Source organism: Lycorma delicatula, chromosome 10 (genome assembly GCF_047948215.1).
Source record: "Lycorma delicatula isolate Av1 chromosome 10, ASM4794821v1, whole genome shotgun sequence".
Lineage (NCBI taxonomy): Eukaryota > Metazoa > Arthropoda > Insecta > Hemiptera > Fulgoridae > Lycorma > Lycorma delicatula.
The window spans coordinates 27,242,698-27,264,350 of NC_134464.1; the positions used below are offsets into that span (position 1 = coordinate 27,242,698).

Here is a 21,653-nt window from a genome sequence, read left to right on the forward strand (position 1 = left end):
TTTATTGAGTAAAAAAAGAAAATTGCCAAGTTTTATGACCTCTAAGGATTCGTACCATACCGGGACTACAAACAACAACGGAGGAGACAACTGAGAGCATCACCCTTCGCTTGGCCGCCTTCGGCCCCTCTTTATAGTGCATCACCTTGGTTACTGCTGCCAGAACCTTTTCTGCCTTATCCGACGCCTTCCTGAGATGGGTAGTGAATTTGCCAGAGCGGTCCAGCCAAACCCCTAAGTACTTTGCACAGCCGTTTTCTTCCACGGTATGACCGTCCACTCTGAACTTGATGTTCTGCAGTCTTCTCCTACCCACCATTGCGACCATCGCCGTCTTGTGATGTGCGTCGTCGAGGGACGCCATAGGGGCGGACTTCGTGGTTTCCCCGGTGCTCTCACTGCGATGGTGAATTCGACGGCTAGATGGTTGCTGCCGAACTCACCAGGTAGGAGCCTCCATTCTTCCACCCTAGGGGTCAGTACGTCTGATACAGCCGTGATGTCCAGTACCGACCCCTCTCCTCTTTCTATGTAGGTGGGCTCTCCTGGCGTGTTGACCACCGTAATGCCAACCAAGGACACCATGGCCCCAAGGCCATACCCCCTCATCGTCGATCTATGCCCCCCTAGTTTAAGGCACTCAGCATTGAAGTCACCTGTCAGAACAACTGGTTTTGGTGTCCCACGCAGCTGCCCTTCCAGGTCTCCAAGGAATGCCTCGAACCTTTCCACACCACTGTTCGGCGAGACATAGGTGGTGATGAGGACAAATTCCGCCAGCTCCATAGCCACGAAGCCCTTTCCTGTAGCGGTAGACATTACCACGTATTTACCCGACACAACTCCAATCGTAGCGTCCAAATCCTCGCCCATAACCCAGGGGCCGCAGGCGATCCTTCTGTGGTTTGGCTCTGCTATCGTTACAAGGTCGACTCCTGTGCTGGTAGCAACCGCCCACAGCAGGTCATGGCCCACCACACTCCTGTTTGTGTTTAGTTGTAATATTTTAACCATTAGTGCGTGCAGGCCTTGCTTCCCGTTCTATGCCCGCCTTTCCACAGTTAAGGCATTTGGAGGGCACAGTGCACTCCTTCCTTTTGTGTCGAGTCGCACCACAGTTGAAACAGCACTGGGTGCGATCTGGACCCTTACATTCCGTAGCCTGGTGGCCCAGACCCCAACATCTGTAACAGTGAGTTTCCTGCTGTCTCAGTTCAACGCGGCACGACTGCCACCTGACCAGGACACGTCCCATCGCCACTACCCTCTGGGTGTCCTTGAGGGCTATGGTTACTGATGCATTCTGCGTGCATCCAAACACCGAACGCAGGGATGCCACTCGCACTTCTGCGTCCGCCCCTAGCATTTTATCCAATGCTCTTTACATCCTCATGGGTGGTGTCCTGGTCCAGGTCCTTAATGTGCACTACTATCTTCCTGGTGTAGCTGCCTTTTTTCAGCACCCTTACCACCGGTGCTGCCGCAACCAAACTTAACCTACACTCGCTAACCTTGACTAATTAACAGTAGTGTTTTGATTATTTAAATAATAAATAATTGCAATAATTACTGAATTTATTAAATAAATACTCAAAAAATTACGGTGTTAATTAGTCAAGGTTAGCAAGCGAAATGAGCATAGGTTAAGTTTGGTTAAATTATATTTATAAAATAAATAAATATAAATAACCATTTATTAAAATTAATACAGACTGTTCATTTTCCACCGAAATGTGATTCACTACTTTGTTTTTAAATAAAGCTGTAGCTGCGGTGGTGTTAATACGTAAGTACTGAATATTTAATCAGATATCTACAAAATAAGAAAGTATCTGGTGAGGACTCAATAATGGCATAACTTTTATAATTTTACTGATTTGTTAATTAATGTGTGATGATCTATTAGAGAAATTATTTGAAAACATTTGGAAAACAGAAAAAATCCCATAAGAATGGGCTGTCTGCCCTAATTCATCCTCTACCCAAAAAGGAGACAAAATAGAAGTTAATATCACATAGGAATATCTCTTCTTTTAGTAACCTATAAAATCTTATAAAAGTTGTAGAAAACTGAATAGCACATCAATAAACAATTTGGAGAATTTATCAGGGTGGTTTAGAACAGAAAGATCTTGTGTGGAACAAATCATTCGTGTGAAATTAATAAAATGAGATAGAATGGTGAAATACAAGAATTATGTACTACATTTTACATTTTAAAAAGGTGTATGATTCTGTTGATAGAAATGGGAATGAATGATAAACTTTTAACTGAACAAAAATTTCCATTGTCTTTTCTAAAGTTAAACTTATTTGGAATTGCAGGAATGATTGATGAAAAATGCCTTCAGTACACAATCTGTACGAAATTATTGGCAAAATGATTTTCATAATTTCACCTTAATCTGGAAACCAGGTACAACTATAATTCATCTTCATTTAATATTTAATCGAAGCGATATTTAATTAACGGCTTAACAATAGTAAAAAGATAAAACTGTTAACTGAAAAAGAGTCAAGACTGTTGATTTAAATATTACACAGAATGAGTATTTGCTTAAAATTCATATAAAACCAAATTAACCTATATAGAGGAAAAAAGAGCTTGTGTAAACTGTTGTACCTTGGGATAATTATCATTGTGAGTTAATCCCAAGGTATAACCTGTTTCTGTAATATCCAGTTTAGCCCTCCACATATCATTTAGGACTTCAAGTAATGTAATTTAACTGTACCATAATTTAATCCATTATTTCTTTGGGAGAAAGTTCAAAATACCTTTTGTGGAAATACGGTTCCAACACATGCAATTGATTAAACATTGTCTTTGAAAACTTTTATCTGTTTCTTCCTTCAAATTTTCTCTTGGTCTTAGATAAAAATTATAAATAAAACATGTTTTATGATCTATATAAATTAGTATTTGAAATGTGTAAGTTGTAAAAGTGGAATAGAAAACTTAACCAGTTAAAACTTTACAAAATATGTATCCTAACAGACCGATACATTGGTGTATTCGATTCAAATATCAACAGACTTCTCTCATGTTTTCATTATATATGTTTTAATCTAAAACTACAGTTTTTCAAATATGTATGAGTTTTTCAAAAGAAAAAAATAATTTTGAATAGAACAGCATTATGAAAAGGAGAGATTTAATATATTGATCTAGCTAATAGAACAAATAAAATTAAGTTTGGTTTCACTAAATTAAAGTAGTTTAAAATTTTATTTATCTCACAAAACTTTTTTTATAGATACATCAGCAAAATCTACAAATAGTATACTTAATTGTTACTGAAAATTTATTTATATAGAAAAATGAAAATATTTATATAAATATTCTGTAAATTAAAACCAGTCAAAACCAGGAATATAAAGCAGTGAAATATTTTGATGGCATCATCAGTAGGTAGAAGAGAATTAGGGAAGGTAAATAACCATAAAAATAAAAGGAAATAACTACTGATAATAAAAAAAAGTATATATATTATTTATACATGAAAAACAAGCACTCTCAAAAAATTGTAGTATTTTAAGTTGTGTATGCATAATAAAACTGAATCCGACTATAGACTGAAAACTTTGCAACTCTAAACTTCCTCAGAAAATACTTTCTTGACCGTCCCCCTCTCATGTGAGACAATGACTCCAAAATTCTGTAATATTATCAACATGCTTCTAATTGATTTACAAGTTAACCATACCAAATTTTTAAGATTTTTGATCCTCTAAATCCCAGGTTATTAACCATATGCCAAGTTACATACGTGCATGCACAAACAGAAATTATAGTTTATACTATATCATAATTAAAAGTTATTTAAGGACAATTTAAATAACTTCCCACTTGGGTTGGCTAGTACGCTCTTTATATAGAATATAATAAAATAAAAATTTATATCAAGAAAAGTAGAGGTACTGTTAACTCTCAATTATGTTAGAAATGTTTATCAAGTCTTTTAGACTAACTGCTACGCATATTAGCTATTAATAAATTCCAACAGTAGGTGTTCTTGATGATTTACAGGAACCTGTTTACTAAATGTAATTAATGCTATTTGCAATTTGTTTTATTAAAAATATCCTTCAGGTTTTAGAATACTATTATGTAATATGTTCCAGATATTGTAAAACCATCAGGATGCCTATCCTTAACTTAGTGTCCTTACCCAGAAGAACTTTCATAGGAATATCTTTTATCTTGAACAAAATTTAGGCAATATAAAATGTTTATTTAAAAACTATCAAACAAATTTCTGATAATTTTGAATCCAAAATGACTGTTTTGGACAGTATCAAAGTCATTATTCAGCTATGATCATTCAACAACTGAAAGTCACCACATAATCTCAAAGCTTGTGCAGTGGAAATATGAAATGAAAATTTTGTAGCATATGAAAAATGGTATGCCTGACCGGGATTTTAACCTGGGACCTCTGGTTAGAAGGTCGAAATACTACCAATCAGCCATGGAGGTTGGCATCTAGCTATTAATTTTTAAATGTTTTTTTAATTTTCTGTTTATGATTTAGTGAAATGTAGTTGATAATTCTAAAAGTTATAGAAATCATAATAATATTGTAAATCATGATGATATTATTGTAAAAGAAAACTTTTAAAAAGTGTAAAAAAAATTACTATTGGGATAGAAAACTTTATTTTATTGATATTGAACTTTTTTCCAGAAAGCATTTCATTTATTGTTGATCGGAACATAATTAAAGAAATAAATACAAATATTAACCTTCAGCAACCAATATACGAGTACCTTCAATTTAGTAAACAGGAAATCGATTCAACATGGCCAAATGCATCTTATCTTACTCCATTTGATAAAGATGTAAATTATAATAACAAAACCATATTATTTTCCTTCTGTCTGTTATATTTATTTTTGCTGTATTTTTGTTTGTGAAGTTGTTGGCAATGAGATTAATTTTATTAATATAAAATGCAACTATACTTCATTATAATATACTTTTGCAGTGATGAATAATGAAATTTTATATTAAATTTTTTTTTTAAATTACTTTAAAACATTTTCAATCATCTTTGTGACTATCCATAGGGACTGGTACTACTGTCACATAAAATAAATATATGTTTTTGTACAAACATTTATATTGTGTTCGCACAAGAACATACAACACTGTACCAAAAGAACTGACACAAATCAAATCCAGCATGCTTTATACTAATAAACAGTTTACTTTTCAAAAAAAGGAGGTTCTCACTTTAACTTGAACAGTTATTTTTTTTTTATTTATTTGTAAACCTTACTTTTTACCAAATTACTTATTACCAGTTTTCTTATTATATTATGGGGAATAAAAACATTTCTTCTTTGCTTAGGTGAATGAAATCTTTTCACATCCTTTACAGAGAAACTACAAAAAAAGTAATAATTTTTAAATGATAAATATAGTAATTATATCATTACTTATTATATACAAGCTTATGAATTCTGATGGAAAAATGCTTGCAGCATTCTAGTGAAGCTTAAATTTGTATAACACATAGTAGAGTGTCTCAATCTTCAATCAACTAATGACATAAGTCTACAAAGGTAAAGGTACATGTTTGTATACATTGATAATGTTGATTATTTGAAGTTTGAATGATTATAGACTAATATGTATTAAGTTTATGCATTATTTATTGATTGAATACATTTTGTAAAGAAACATTTTTGATTGAATTTTGGTAATCTTATTTGTCGTAATTGCATTTTAGTTTAGTAATAACACATTGAATATATTCAGTAGTATTAATGTAATAAATAAATTGAGTAGATGAATACATTGTGTATAACGTACTATTCATATCATCATGTCTTGTCTACAATTGAGTCAGCTGAGCGGCGAGAAAAAGGATTACGACAATTAAAACTGCCATTACAATATTTTTAAATGTAAACAAAATATGATATAAAAACTTAACATTACTGCCCGCCAAAATCGGCAGATTTTAAATATAAATTATTGATATTGAATATAAACATAAATAATTAAAATATAAAGAATGTAATGTAATACAAATATGATACAATTTTGAACAAAATAACTTTGACAAATAATAAAAATATTAGGTAGTATCATAACACTTAATAAGATATACATAAGTAATAAGTATAACAACATGAATACATATAAAAAGAACATTGAATAAAAACTTAACATTTTAATTAATTATCTGATAAGGGTAACAGACACAATTTATGTATTGGTCTATGAAATACACCATTTGATGTACGAATGTCAACAACTCTAACTAAATTATCAGAACCCATGAAAGCATGAGTAACAATTCCAGATTTCCAAAATAATGGAGAAGTATTGTCATCACAAATTAAAACTAAATCGCCCTCACCCAGATTTCTATTAGGAAAATGCAATTTATTGCGTTGTTGCAGTTGATGTAAACAATCTTTAGACCATCTTTGCCAAATAACTTGAATAAATTTCTGCAATAATTGCCATCTATCTAAACGATTTTCTGGAATTTCGGAAAAGTCTGGGTCAGGAAATGAAGTAAGAGGAGAACCAATTAAGAAATGGTCAGGAGTAAGCGGTTCAGGATCTTTAGGGTCATTAGAAATAGCAAAAAGTGGGCGAGAATTAAGACATGCTTCGATTTGAGTTAAAATTGTATAAAATTCCTCGAAGGTAAGAATGGTTTGTCCAACGACATGGCGAAGATGAAATTTAACACTCTTGATTCCGCTTTCCACAAGCCACCAAAGTGGAGCGAGGAAGGGGGAATAAATGACCATTTGAAATTTTGAGAATTTGTGAAAGATTGAATAGCCGAATTGAAGTCCTTTGATTTAAAAAATTGAAACAATTCATAAAGAGTGTTCCTAGCACAACAAAAGTTAGTAGCGTTATCTGAATACATTTGATTACAAATACCCCTGCGAGCAATAAATCGTCTTAAGGCAGCAATGAAGGATTCAGTTGTTAAATCTGAAACAAGTTCTAAATGAGTAGCCTTAGTAACTAAGCAAATAAAAAGCGCAATATAGGCCTTTGAAAGAATTTTAGATTTCTGCCCGCCATGGCGAATCATAATAGGGCCACTATAGTCAATAGCGCAACTAGAAAAGGCTCGCGAAGGAGTGATTCTAGAAGAGGGTAATTGACCAAGTTGCTGAGATTGGTTATCAGCATTTAAACGAAAACATTTTAGGCATTTCCTAACTATAGAACGAATAGCTATTTTTGCATTCACAATAAAAAAATCTTTGACGAAGAGAATTGTGAGTTAATTGGAGTCCAGCATGTAAAAGACGTAAATGTTCACTGTGGATGATTAACCTTGTTATGTTTGCATGAGGATGTAGTATTAATTGATGTTTTTTATCGAAAGACAAATTAGAATGTTCCAGTCTACTTCCTACACGAAGTAAACCTTTATAAAAACGTCTACAAATGGATCTAGCGAACTGAGTTTACTTTGTTTCGAAATGAAACGGTTTTGAAGATCATTAATTTCAGATTTAAAATATGCTAACTGAGATTGATGAATGAAAAATTCAAGAGTGAATTCTAATTCATTTGAAGACAATCAAATTTTCTATCGTTAGTAGACTTATGCTTAATATTTTGAATGAATCTAAAACAATAAGTAAAGACACGAATTAGTTTAGACAGCGATGAGTATTTCTCAGTATAATCAGTAATATTACAGGTCAAAAGAGATACTTGAACAGTTTGACGTTTTCCAACAAGGCATTGAGGATCAAAGTTTGTTTCAGTAGAATTAAAGTGATAATTAGTTGGCCAACAAAGAATCTTGCAAAAGCCAGCTTGGACCATGCCACCATAATACAAAATTAATTAATTTTTCCGAAAGACATCCCCGAGAGAGTATATTGGCAGGATTCGAAGGTGATTCAATATGATGCCACTTCACATTAAAAGTCAACTGTTGAATTTCTGAAACTCGATTGGATACAAACAACTTCCAATTGGTCAATTGACCATGAATCCAATGGAGTGCAGTCATGGAATCAGAATATAAATGAATTTCATTGATTCTTTCATTTAAAGCTAATGTAACTTAATTAAGTAAACGTGATAAGAGCAAACAAGCACAGAGTTCAAGTCTTGGAAGAGTCATCTGTTTTAAAGGGGCAACTCTTGATTTGGAACACAATAAATTACATGAAACCTTATCATTACAGTAAGTAATTCTAACATATATACAACATCCGAAACCGTTTAGAGATGCATCTGCAAATCCATGGAGTTGAAGGGATTTGTGCTACTATCAATGTTTAACTTTACACATCTGTCAACAGTTATAGAACTAACTAAACTTAATTGATTGTATAAAATTTGCCACTGCGATAGTAAATTATCGGGTAAAGTATTATCCCAATTGCACTTGACTAGCCAAAGGCTTTGCATAAAATGTTTGCATAAAAATATAATGGGTCCAATAAGACCTAATGGATCATAGATACCAGAAATAATTGATAAAATATGTCTTTTAGTGAATATTTTAACTTTCCTTTGATTGACTTCATAAGTTAATTTATCTAAATAATTATTCCGTAATATACCTAAAGTATGTATGTTTTCATTTTTATTTAATGATATAGGTGTATTTAATAGTACAGTATCATCAGTGGAGAAAATATTTTGGCAATTGGAGAACCACTTATGAAGGGGAAAACCATACTGTTTTAATAAGTTACATACATCAGTTTTTAACTGCTTAATTTCACATACACTATCAGCTCCTGTAATAAGGTCATCAACATAAAAATCATTTAATATGGCTCTGCAAGCATTAGGAAATTGATCGTTATTATCATTGGCAATTTGAACTAAACAACGAGTAGCTAAAAATGAGGCACTAGTTGTACCATAAGTTACTGTTCTTAAGGCATAGTGCTTTAAGTCTTGTTCAGGGTTTTCACGCCACAGTATTTGCAAATTACTGTCCTGAGTAACTAGAATCTGTCTGTACATTTTTGTGATATCAGATGTGATAACATAATTATGGACTCTAAATCTTAAAATTATTGAAAATAAGTCTTGTTGGACCGTAGGTCCTATCATTAGTGTATCATTTAGAGATACACCATTGCTGGATTTGGCTGAGCTGTCAAACACAACTCTTAGTTTGGTTGTTAAGCTTGTTTCCTTGAAAACAGTGTGATGAGGTAGATAAAAAATTTCTGAGTCAGGTATCAATAAATCCTTTGAATTAAGTTCAGACATATGACCTAGGTTTATATATTCATTAATAAAATTAGAGTATCCCTTCTTAAAACTAGGGTCTTGAATAAGCTTACATTCTAAAGACAAAAATCTATTTTTGGCGTTATTAAGAGAATCACCAAGTTTGATGTTATCTGATTTACAAGGTAATGTAACTATAAATCTACCATCCTTACTTCTAATTGTATTTTCTATGAAATTTCTTTCACATATTGAGTTATCATGAGAGGTTTGTTTGACTAAAATAGGTTCTTCTACCTCACAGAATTTATCTATCTGTGATGAAAGAAGTATATTGTCATTATGAATGAAAAAGGAAGAAACGGAATTGTTGCGTGTAACATTTAAAGGAAGGTTTCCAGCTAATGTATATCCTAGTCTTGTTTCTTGTATCAAGGGAAAATGCTGGTTACGTACAAATTTATTCGGCAGAATAAGGTTTAGGAAGTACTGTGCACTTAGAAGGACATCAATATTTGAAGGAATGTTAAAGTTTGGGTCCGCAAGAAATAAGTTTTCAGGTAAATTAAGATAACCCACCGGGTTGGTCTAGTGGTTAACGCGTCTTCCCAAATCAGCTGATTTGGAAGTCGAGAGTTACAGCGTTCAAGTCCTAGTAAAGCCAGATATTTTTACATGGATTTGAATACTAGATCGTGGATACCGGTGTTCTTTGGTGGTTGGGTTTCAATTAACCACACATCTCAGGAATGGTCGAACTGAGAATGTACAAGACGTAACACTTCATTTACACTCATACATATCATCCTCCGAAGAATTATCTAAACGGTAGTTTCCGGAGGCTAAACAGGAAAAAGAAAGAAAGGTAAATTAAGATGAGATGAATAAAATGATTCAGCAGGAAGATTGTCAGTTAGGTTCAGTAATACAGCACAAACAATGTCTAATGTAAAGTTTTCATAGCGAGAGTATAGTTTAACTGTGACACTGTAATTTGATGACATAATGAGTTATTAATTCCAGAAATTGGAAGATTATTTTTTGTTAAGGTTAGCCCAAGTTTACGAGCAAATTCCATTATGCAGAAATTGGCTTGACTGCCTGAATCAAGCAACACTCTACATGTCTGATAATTTCCATGTTTGTCCACAGTATTGCACACAGCAGTAGACAATAAAACATTTTTGTTTGTAATTTTAATGCACGATAAGTATTATTTTCAGGCTTAGAGCTAGATTTATTAATTTCCTCTGTATGGATTAAGGAATGATGCTTTTTGGAACATGTTTTACATACATGCTTATTCATACAATTATTTACACAGTTACCTGTTCGAAAACAATTAAAGCAACACTTATTCTGGACTAAAAATTCCTTGCGTTCATCTACTGTTAAATCAATAAATTTTTTACATGCATTTAAATAATGATCGGATTTACACATAGTACATTGAATAATTTTTGAATTTGCATGGTAACTAACTAAATTTCTTCTGTAAATTTTATTTGTATTGTTATATTTCCCTTGACCTTTAAAGAGTTTGTTAAATACTTGTTTGTTAAAAGAGTGAGTGTTATTTTATTGCGAATTATACTCAAGTTTAGCTGCAACATTTTCAAGTATTTGCCTTCTATTATTAAGAAACTCAACAAAGTTTTTGAAATTAGGAAAGTTTTCATTAGAAAGTCTTTCCTTCCAATTTTTGCAAGTATTTTTGTCTAATTTTGGTGCTAGTAATTGCATAACAATGAGCTCATAAGGATTTATTGGTAAATTCATTGCCTCCAATGAACTTATTTCATTGGAATACATACATACAGAGATTATGTATTTATTATCATATCTTTGTTTAAGGAGATTTAAGGCGACTGAATAATGTTCCCTTGTAATTGGTAAGTCTTTGATAATATTAAGGGCCTCATCCCTTAAAGATGACTGTAAGTAGTGTAATTTTTGAATATCGGAAAGGTCATTTCTAGAATGAATTAAGTCATTAAATGTATTAAAGTAATGCTGGCAGTCAAGTAAATTTCCACTAAAACATGGCAATTTAATTGGCTGTAAGAACTGCATTTGATTATTAATAATTGGTTTCATATCGGTAGGATCTGATTTATCAGGAGGTTTTATAGACATTTTATCTAACAAAGATTTTAATTTACATTCTATGTTACATAGATTATCTTCAGTTTGTATTCTGTCTTCAGCTGTATCCTCATCAACAGCTTCCAACTGAGACTGAATGTCATCATATTTAACTTGTAATTCTAACAAATTTCTTAATTTTATTTGTAAAGAATATATTTCATTTTTTGTGGGGTTAAAATTATCAACAAAGGTATTGATTCGTGTGATTGATGCCTTAATTATACCACGTTTTTTAAAAAGTTCCTTGCTATTAGTCTGCAAAGTCTTACTGTTGAGTGTCTCCTGGTCAGTCATTTTGAATTTAATTATATTAACGTATATATTAATAAGAAATTAATAAGATTAATTATTAAACAATTAATTATTAATTAATAAGATGAACAATGGGTTACTCATATGATGAATGTTGATTTTTGTAGCTCCTTGTAGATTGTCGTATACTCGGCGAACTAAGATAACACATGAAAACACTATCCAGTTCAATTTGGAAATTTCAGACACATTGATTCCAATATTGCTTACACTTTTATAGTTAAATTTCACTGCGTATAATGTTTGTATGCATTACAGTTTTTGGAGTAGCTTGTATAACTATACGAATGAATGTCTATACGAATTAAGTCAATTTTGAAACTTACAATTTAAAATTAAATAAGTCGTATTGAATACATCACTGAAGTTCAATATCTGGATTGGAGGACCAATAAATATGTTGATTATTTGAAGTTTGAATGATTATAGATGAATAATTAAGTTTATGCATTATTTATTGATTCAATACATTTTGTAAAGAAACATTTTTGATTGAATTTTGATAATCTTATTTGTCGTAATTGCATTTTGGTTTAATAATAACACATTGAATATATTGAGTAGTATTAATGTAATAAATAAATTGAATAGATGAATACATTGTGTATAACCGTACTATTACATTTCATCATGTCTTGTCTACAGTTGAGTCAGCTGAGCGGTGAGAAAAAGAATTAGGGACAATTAAAACTGCCATTACAATATTTTTAAATGTAAACAAAATATGATATAAAAACTTAACAGATAATATAATTATTTTTCTCAATTAGAACGTGGTGAATCATTGATATCTAGAAAGACAGATTCAGTACAGGATCTAAGATTACTTTTATTTAAGATTAAATAATAGTACTATTAGTAATCTCTTTTACAGTTTCATATAACATTTGGTGTCAAGAGTAAGAGAATTTCCAGATAATTCAACCACACAAAATAACCATAAAAAGCCATGGATAAATTATGGTACTGCTAAGGTAAGGTAAATAAACCACAAACCAGTAAAAATAGCATAGATCCTTAACTTATTTTGGTAAATGATTAATTCTAAACATTGCCTCAAAATATGTATCTGGGTATGTGAAATGGAAAATTTGTTTAGTATTAAAAAAAAAAAGTATCAACCATGACCGATGCTCAAACCCTGGGACCTTCTGAATGAAATGTTCAGATGTTAATGCAATGCCACATAAGACAGAGGAAAATTATCTAAAACTTATAGTAATCTCCTATATTTTTGATGACTTTTAATTACAAAATATTTTTCTTCAGATTCATTTCAATAATACATCATCTAAAAAAAAAATAAAAATATAAAGAATATTGAGTGCTTAGTTTTTTAAAATCACAATTCAGCATCAATAAACAAAATATCAACAGTGGTTGACAGAATCAGAATTTAGCCCAGTTGTTCTTTGATATTTTGTCAGGTTGTTTGTTATTTTAGCCCTCAAATCATCAGCAGTTATTATTTGTGACGACATTCATTGTTCAACTGACTTTGCTAATAAACTGGATTTGCTGCATTGCATTATAATATTAATATTTTATTCGTACTCTCATCTTAAAAGTATTTGTATGGTTTTATATTAATCCGATCAACCCAAGTACAGAATTAATAAAAAAATAAAAGGTAGGACACCTACCTTATTCCATAATCAAAGCAAGAACACTTTTGCAAGTACCTCGCATCATCAGTTGCTCTATAATTTTTCAAATCTTTTGTTGCAATTTACTCATTGAAATTTAAAATTGTTAAAAGATCCTTTCCCATTAAATCAAAACGGAAATAAAATCTATTTTTTTTTATTCAAAATTTTAAATTGTAAATTAAAATTAAAACTGCATATTTACAAAATATGAAGTCATTAATAAAGAAATCAAATTAAAAGTCAAAATTAAAATTAATAATAAAAATCCAATTTAGGCATATGCGGTTTCCACCAGATCTTGACATTTTGACATCTAAGGAATAAAAAACTGGATGGAAATTTTCTGGATGTTTGTATGTACCTGTGTGTTTGGTGTTTCACACCTTATATCTCCAGAACTACAGTACTAATTTTGATCAAACTTGGTCAGACTACCTCCGTATATGGTGCACTAATGCCATTAAATTTTCAACTTAAAAAGTCAAAGGGGTGAGGCTGTAGAGCAAAGTCACCCTCAGTATCTCAAAATTTCATCTATTAAGATCTTATTTTTCTTGGCATATTTGTTAACAGTTAAAAAATAACATTTACAAAAAAAATGTTTTTCAAAATTGCACCTCCATTTCAAACAATTCTTTAGACTAGTGGCTGGGTGTACTGTGTCAATAGTACTTCTTGTCACCACAAGGACTACTAGTGTAGCACTGACTTACAGCTGTATAAAAAATATTATATTTAAATAAAATTATAAGTTGTATGTGGAAGCTGCGATTCAGAAAAAAGTCATGTGACAGGAAAGTCCTACAACTGTGTTGTCGGTTATTTCTCCTTTTGCATTCTTTATGAAGATGCTTTCTGAATGGATTTCTTGATTGTGTGCTTTTTGTGTAGTTCACAGCTGCATTTTAAAACATTACTGTTAAATGTAACTTTTCAAAATGATTTCCTAATATTAAAAGATTGCAATATTTTTTTTTAAGTATAGTTTCAGGTTATTTTGAACATAATATTCAATTTTGTAAATTTTTATATTGCATATTTCATGCAGTAAATCACATTTGTATAACATTAAAACTCACAATATAATTTAGGATAGGTTTACAACCCTATTCAACTTTGTTATTTTTTCGGTATAATTTTAAACGTTTTAGTGAATATGTTAAGTATATCCAAGTTTGTAATAATAAGAGATAAATATTTTGTGGGTAGTTTTTCCAGATACAGGACAAATATTTATAAACAAAAAATAAAGGGGTTATATTGTTAAGGGGTTAATAATTTCTTTTATTTCATGCCAAGAAGCATTTCAACTAGTCTTCAGTTAAGGGAACTGTTGAAAAGTGTTTTTACTTAGAAACAAACACTGCTACACCAATCAATCAGGTAACATTTCAAAACCATACCATGATGATTATATGAATGACTAATAAAAGTTTAACTCTCCTAAAGTCATTGAAAAAAAACTCAAATAATTGATCTATGGCATGCCACTTCTCAATCATTAATTACCATATTTTTTTAACACTTGCAGCATACATTTATCATGAGAATTCAATAGATTATTTTATTTTAATAAATAGATTATAAGACTTCATGGTTTCAGCAAGATGTGGCTACTTGCCGCACAAAATAATCTCTAAAGGCTTGTGGTTTGCTGTCTTCTATTCTTTCTTCAGCAGATATTTTTTTCTGGGGCCATATAAAGGGACTATTGCTTAAAAATAATGCCCTCATACTTCTCAGGAAATGAAAACAGTTTCAAGTGGTAGCACTGCTAGGAAGAGCATAATTCAAATAGAGTTGCTGAAAGAAGAGAAAAATAAAGGCTTGCGCTAATGAAAATTATGGGCATATTTAATTCAATTTAATATAAATTGAATTCATTTATTAATTCAATTTAATATAAATTGAATTCATTTATTAATTCAATTTAATATAATTTTAATAAATTAATTGCATATTTTACCCTTAAATTAACTATTTTTTTGAATCCAAATGTAAAAAAAAAAATCCTAAGGACAAGGGTTTTTCAAGCTTAAGAACTGTAATTTAAAAATAATTTTATATAAGTGATTTTATGTAAATATTTAACTGTTTATTTACTAGTATTTATCATTGATTTTTCTTTTTATGATCCAGTACCTACTTAATTTCTGGCAGGACAGAGAAAACTGGTATCAGACTTGGAATGAAGAAGAATCAGCACTACAAATTGATCACGTAAAAGTAACAGCATTACCGTAGACTAACAATTTTAACAGTCGTTTAATAGACACTATTACAAGTTGTTAACAGTAGAATTAATAAAGATTTTGCAAAAACAGAACATATTGTTAAAAAAAATATCTGGATAGTCATTCATGCTATTTATTACACATTGAGGAGATTACTATTGCTGCTGCTCCTTTCGCCCATCAAACACAGAAAAATGATCACATCTAAAATTTAAGGTCTGAATTACATATTTAAACAAAAGTAATTTTCTTACAAATTAAACAAGTACAGGCGGCACAACCAATCTTGATGCTTGGTGCCATGGCAGCGATGGCTGCAATTCAAATCATACTGTTATCCTTTTAGTACAACATTTATTTACTTCATTACCTAACAGCAAATGAACCCTCATAAGATGTATTGTGGTGTTAATATTGGATTGCAGAACACAATTTTTTGAAATTTTAATCATCTTAATGTATAGCTATGAGACATTATACATCTTAATGTATAATGTATGAGAATATTTTGAAAATTATTACAATTTTGTCAAATTTAACTGGCTCACTGAAAAATTGTTTAATATCTGTCCATTTTCTGTGAAAAAAAATGTTATTATGCATTTTTCAAAATTGTAAATGTGACAAGAATTACAGAAGAGAAGATATAAAATGGTATAATTTGCAAATCAAAATGTATTACATTCGCTGAGTGCTTGTATTCAATTTTTTTTCAAAAGTTAGTGCAAAATGATTAAATACACTTAATAATGGAATAGGAAATTACAGCAGAAACTAATTACTTTTAAATGTTAGGACAAAATAAAACTATTTTAATTTAACATGGTTAACGCTATCTACTTTGCATTATCATTTTTAAGGTTACTGTCATCAAAATCATCACTGTCACTTTCTTTATCTTCTTGTAAAGAAATAATAAATGATTCCATGGTATTGTCAATAATGTGTTTTTATCGCACTCATAGCATATATATTATAGCTTCTATTTCCTTTACTTTATCACAATACACCTTTCAATTTTCTTCATTCATGTTGGACACTTTATTTTCATGCAGTCTTTGAATATCTTTGATATTAAAAGTTAGATTATGACTTGCTACATATCCTTTAACTTCTGACCAAACAATCTCTATACAATTTAAATCTGGATGGTATGGATGTAGTCAGGGAATGGTCATGCCCTTGTTTTTGTAAGACTTTGTCAATTATATAGACAGTAAAACTTTTCCCTGTGTGCTTTTACTGAGTCTACAACGGTGGTTTCAGCCGTAAAAAAAGATAATGTTAGCAGAGGAAGAATGAAGAACAAAATGCTTCTGCAACCATTTTATCATAATGTTATTGATTTTTCTTGAATAGGAGATTGGTAATTTTTCTAAAACAGCATTTCAATAGGGTGCACTGTCAGAAATTACCACAGAATTATCGGAAAGGTTTGAACATCTCTTCTGTTCATTTTAAGTTTTCTTCCACTTTCATTTGACCTTTGTAATCGCCACAACTTTTTAAACCTGCTTTCCATGTTAGTAAGGAGTTTGGTATAAAACTCATTTCTTCTCCGGTATGTACAATAGTAAGGAAATTTCAGCCTTTCACCTGAATCACTATACTACAATTTATTAATGTGGAAAGTTAATATATATGACTTGTCAAGGTACACTAATGGCCTGTTTTCAATTCTAAATTTTTTTATAGAAGTCAGATACTGAATATGCTTAAACATTATGTCATGTATCTTAGCGAAACGTTTTTGTTAATTTCAGTTTTTCTCCACCTAAAGCCCAATTCTTTTATTATTTTTCTCAAACTTGTCTCTTTTCCTTAATAACCAATGGCAGCTTTAAGCACTAACATTATCTTTTCACAATTGGCAGTTATTTATGAATTTCATGAAATCTGTTTATAGTCCATCTCACCACACACTTATCAAAGAGGGTTTGTATTTTATTTGAGTAGAGAAAGAAGTCTCTGCCAGATATTTGGCTAATTTTCCTAGCAACCGCTTTTTCTCTTTTTTCACTTATTGAAATTTTATTGCAGCACCCTGCATGCAGCTGCTATTCTTTCTTCATGTTTTTAATGTTATCAGGTGTTTTCTTTCATACACAATGTTTATTATTTCTTGCAGCTGTTTAAATATTTTTATTTTTTTACAGTAGATTTAAGTTCACTCATAATTATAGAACAATAAAAATACAAAACTGATTATAAAATGAGATTACTTTTCTCAATCAAAACTCAAATAAAAAGAAACAGAATTTACACAAATGCGCTTACAGGATCAACAAATACATGACAGTTCATTGGATTCAAGCATTCAATAATATAGGCTTACGGGTAATTATTTTTACACTGGCCTGGCTGTATTTGTAAACTATGAGCTAATAGCAAACAGTATAGCTGTTTCTTGATATGATTCTAAGAAAGGTTATTCATTTCCTGAGTTACAATTGGTTTGTCTGCGTCTATTTTCATGATCATAACATTTCTATGTGCTCTATGCCTTCACCTAATTGGTTTGTTGTTTGGGTTGGTTAAGATTCTCACAACTAGAGAGTAACATAAGTAAACATAAAGTTTTATTTTGTTTTCAAGCTTATTAATACGTTAATGCAGTCTAATTAATCATAAAATCACTGATTCTGTTGAAATATAAGCATAATAAGAGAAATTATTTTTGTATGCAGTTATTTACTTATTAATTGGTTGCCTTACTAAGGTAAGGTAAGTGTTAATAATATTGCACATAAGGTAAGCTTCTGGTTATGTGATATAGTCATAGAATTGTAGGTTGGTGACGAGCACTCTTCCTTGTCAAAATGGTTTGTAATTACCCATCAATTTGATGACTGCTTTTATATTATGAGTTTTATATTTTACTGATAATCTCTTTGATAATGCTGGGATATGGTCAGTAAAAAATAAATTTAAAATTTGTATAGTGCAGAGTTGGTAAATTATTTATCTTTTGTTCTGTAAATATGATTAATATAAACAGATTCTGTATTTTTACAAGTATAATGGATTCATATATTTATTGGAATATTTAACAGAAATAATTTCTGTGGTGATCTCCCTGGCAGAGTAGTAGCGTCTTGGCCTTTCATTTGGAGGTCCAGGTCAAATCCTGGTCAGCCGTGGCATTTTTCATACACTATAAAATTCCATTTCCATATTCCACGCACAAGCTTTAAGCATATATGATATCATGAAGCCAAAATATAAATACTTAAAGTTAGAAGAATGCTATGTTAAGAGTAGTTTGAAAGAATTTAGTAGAAAAATAAAAAAAATTTCTTGTTTTCAATATTGTCTTGTTCAATATTACATATGTAGAACAGCAAAGTTCTGTAAAAAAATGCCAGCAATGAATTACTGGCTTAACTATGCCTATGTCATAATTTTTGCAGTTATGCCATTCAAGCTGTACAGTTCATTTTTTCAATTCAGTTAATTCAATTTTTAAATTTTGACTCTTATTTGAATGTTTATGATAAACTAATTCATTTTTAGTGAAAAAGAATAACTAAAATTATGAATTTTTTTCACATTTTTATGAAAAAATATTTATTTCTAATTTTATGATATAGTTAAATAAATACAAAAAAAATTGATTATTTCTCTACTTGTGGAAGATTTAATGAAAGTTGAAAATGAGACTATTATTTGTATTTTTGTTCTTTTCTAAACATATACATAAACATAAAGTATAACAAGTGAATAAAAAACGACTTTTGTTGACATGCCAATCAGTTGTGTGCCCTTTGTTTTTGATACCTTCATATATCAACTCTTGAAGAAACTGTCTATCAACGATATTAGTATATTAGCCTCACAATTTTGAAAAATAGTTTTCAATTTTTTGTAAATTTTGGAGTTCATGCAAGAGGGTTTTTTTTAATTATTAAAATATTCATTAAGATGGATTTTAAAGAAATTAAAATTCAGATGAAAAAAAAATTGATTAATATGGGAGATCTCCCATCAGGGAAGAAGTGTTAAGTTATTGTAGTAACTTTATTGTTTAAAAAGTGTATTTTGAGTATTAAAAATTTGAGCAGGTACTATAATTTGAACAATATTTCTTCTCATTCTGAGGAAATAAAGTAATACTTTTAAAAGAAAACTTTTACATAGAAAAGAAAAACTATTTGAAAATATTTTGGAAACATATCTTAAGTACAAATGAAAGAAATCTTGGCTTTCACCCAATAAAAATTTACTAAAGACTACCCATAGTCCTTTCCATTTAATTTAAATAATAGGCGAAAAAATACCCTTACACCCTTACACAGTGAAAAAATACACTTTTTTTAATGAACAGATATAATTTTTTTTAAATGCACATTTTATTGAAAGAAATTAATATTTTTTATCATCAGTTATACAAAATAAAACTTTACAATGGAACGCTTACATGACAATATTAGAACTGTGTCTAATACTCTGTAATATATACTGATATGTCTATAATATTCTGTAATTATTTGATTTCTGTGAAGTTGTCTCTTTATTTTAAATAAAATAATTAATTTCCTGGTTCAGTGTTTGTACACCTGCACCACATTAATACAATTCTAATCAACCTTTGATGAACATTATAATTGTATATATGTTTCATAGACAATGTTCAAGTTTTTAAATGCAAATTTAAACTTTTTAAATTCTTTGGATTGTTTTACAGTTGTAGAAAATGCCTGAAACTTGTAAAATTTCATTAGGATTTACAAGTGTTACTCTTATTTACTGTATTCCCTATTATTTCGTATGTAGTAATTATTATTGAATTTAATATGGGCAATAATCACTTTCCTTTTCTATTTTTTAATTTTGTATTTCATGATGATCTGTTAAAGGTTTCTTACAGTTTTTCTCAGTTCCAGGCAAATGCTGGAGCAGTGTATTTTGTTTTCAAAGAGCAGCATACCTATTCATTTTTTAAATAAAATCTACTTTATTGTCTAATTACGTACTGATTTGAATAGAATGTTGAAATTTATTTAACCAATTTTATTTTACTACATGATGAAGTCTATAAGATCACATGATACATGATATAAGTCTGAGTAAGAAAGTTAACTATATCCAGTATGTATGTAGATAGTATTTAGAAAAAAGAAGGTTACTGTATTGTTTTCAAAATTCAGAGTACATAAAATCATAATTCAAAGAGAAGATAATTAACATAACAAATACTAGTAACATTGGTAAACACAATAATCCTAAAACAAACAAATTACAATGACTGGACAAAATAATATCCTAGAGCTGGACATGTAAATAACAGGCTCAACCTTTAGCAAATCATCTTGAGAAACAGGAAACACCATATAAATGTTTAAGTCACATTATGAAAATGTTATGTGCTTTGTATAAAAGCCATGAATTCAGTGTCTTGAACAATATAAAATTTATATACAATTAAATTTTATAAAAACAACTTATTAAAAGTTAAAAATTACAATAAGTATCAAATATAATATTAAACTATATACTAAAGGGTTTCATAATAAGTTTAAAATGTATATCATTGACAACAGCACTATTTTTTCAACACCTTCAACAAAGCTCTTAGAAGATTCAGAACTATACTTATTTCCTTTATTTGGAAAAAGATTTTTGTATTTGGAAAATTTCTTTCTTTGATAAAGGTCTCTGTATCAATGTATTAATTTTACTAAGTCCTATTATATTTTTGTGTGATATAATATTTAAATTTATTTATTATTTGGAGAAAAATAAAATTTCAAGTAAAATTACCATACAAGATAACTTGGGTTTTAATCCTGATGGAAAAAATAAACTTTTAAAAACAATTCTTCCATGAAAGGTATGATCAACCAGATAACATCTGCCTGGTAATTTTTTCAGTACAGGTAGACATGAAAAAAAAAATTGAGCCAATAAAAAATATGAAGTGCCCTAGAATATCCAATTTGTGGTAAGCTGTCAGAAAAATTTGTGTCGTTAATAAGATGTTCTTTTCAAAAAAATTATTTTATGTTGGGCTTGTTCTTTTTCTCAAAATAAGTAAGGTGAATATATTCTCTGAGTTGACCTAAATGATTGATAATGTTAGCTAATATTTATATAAGCAAGAAAAGACCAGTTTAAGA

At 30.1% G+C, this 21,653-nt stretch overlaps 1 protein-coding gene across 1 annotated transcript in view; it reads left to right on the forward strand.

The window, feature by feature from the left end:
* LOC142331111 (beta-1,3-glucan-binding protein-like) overlaps positions 1-15,610 on the forward strand; it is a 190,710-nt gene extending 175,100 nt beyond the window's left edge. Inside the window, exon 4 of the mRNA XM_075376786.1 lies at positions 15,443-15,610. Within this exon, the coding sequence (XP_075232901.1) occupies positions 15,443-15,547 (105 nt within the window). The 3' untranslated portion in view covers positions 15,548-15,610. The remainder of the gene's footprint in view (positions 1-15,442) is intronic.
* The last annotated feature ends 6,043 nt before the right edge of the window (positions 15,611-21,653 follow it).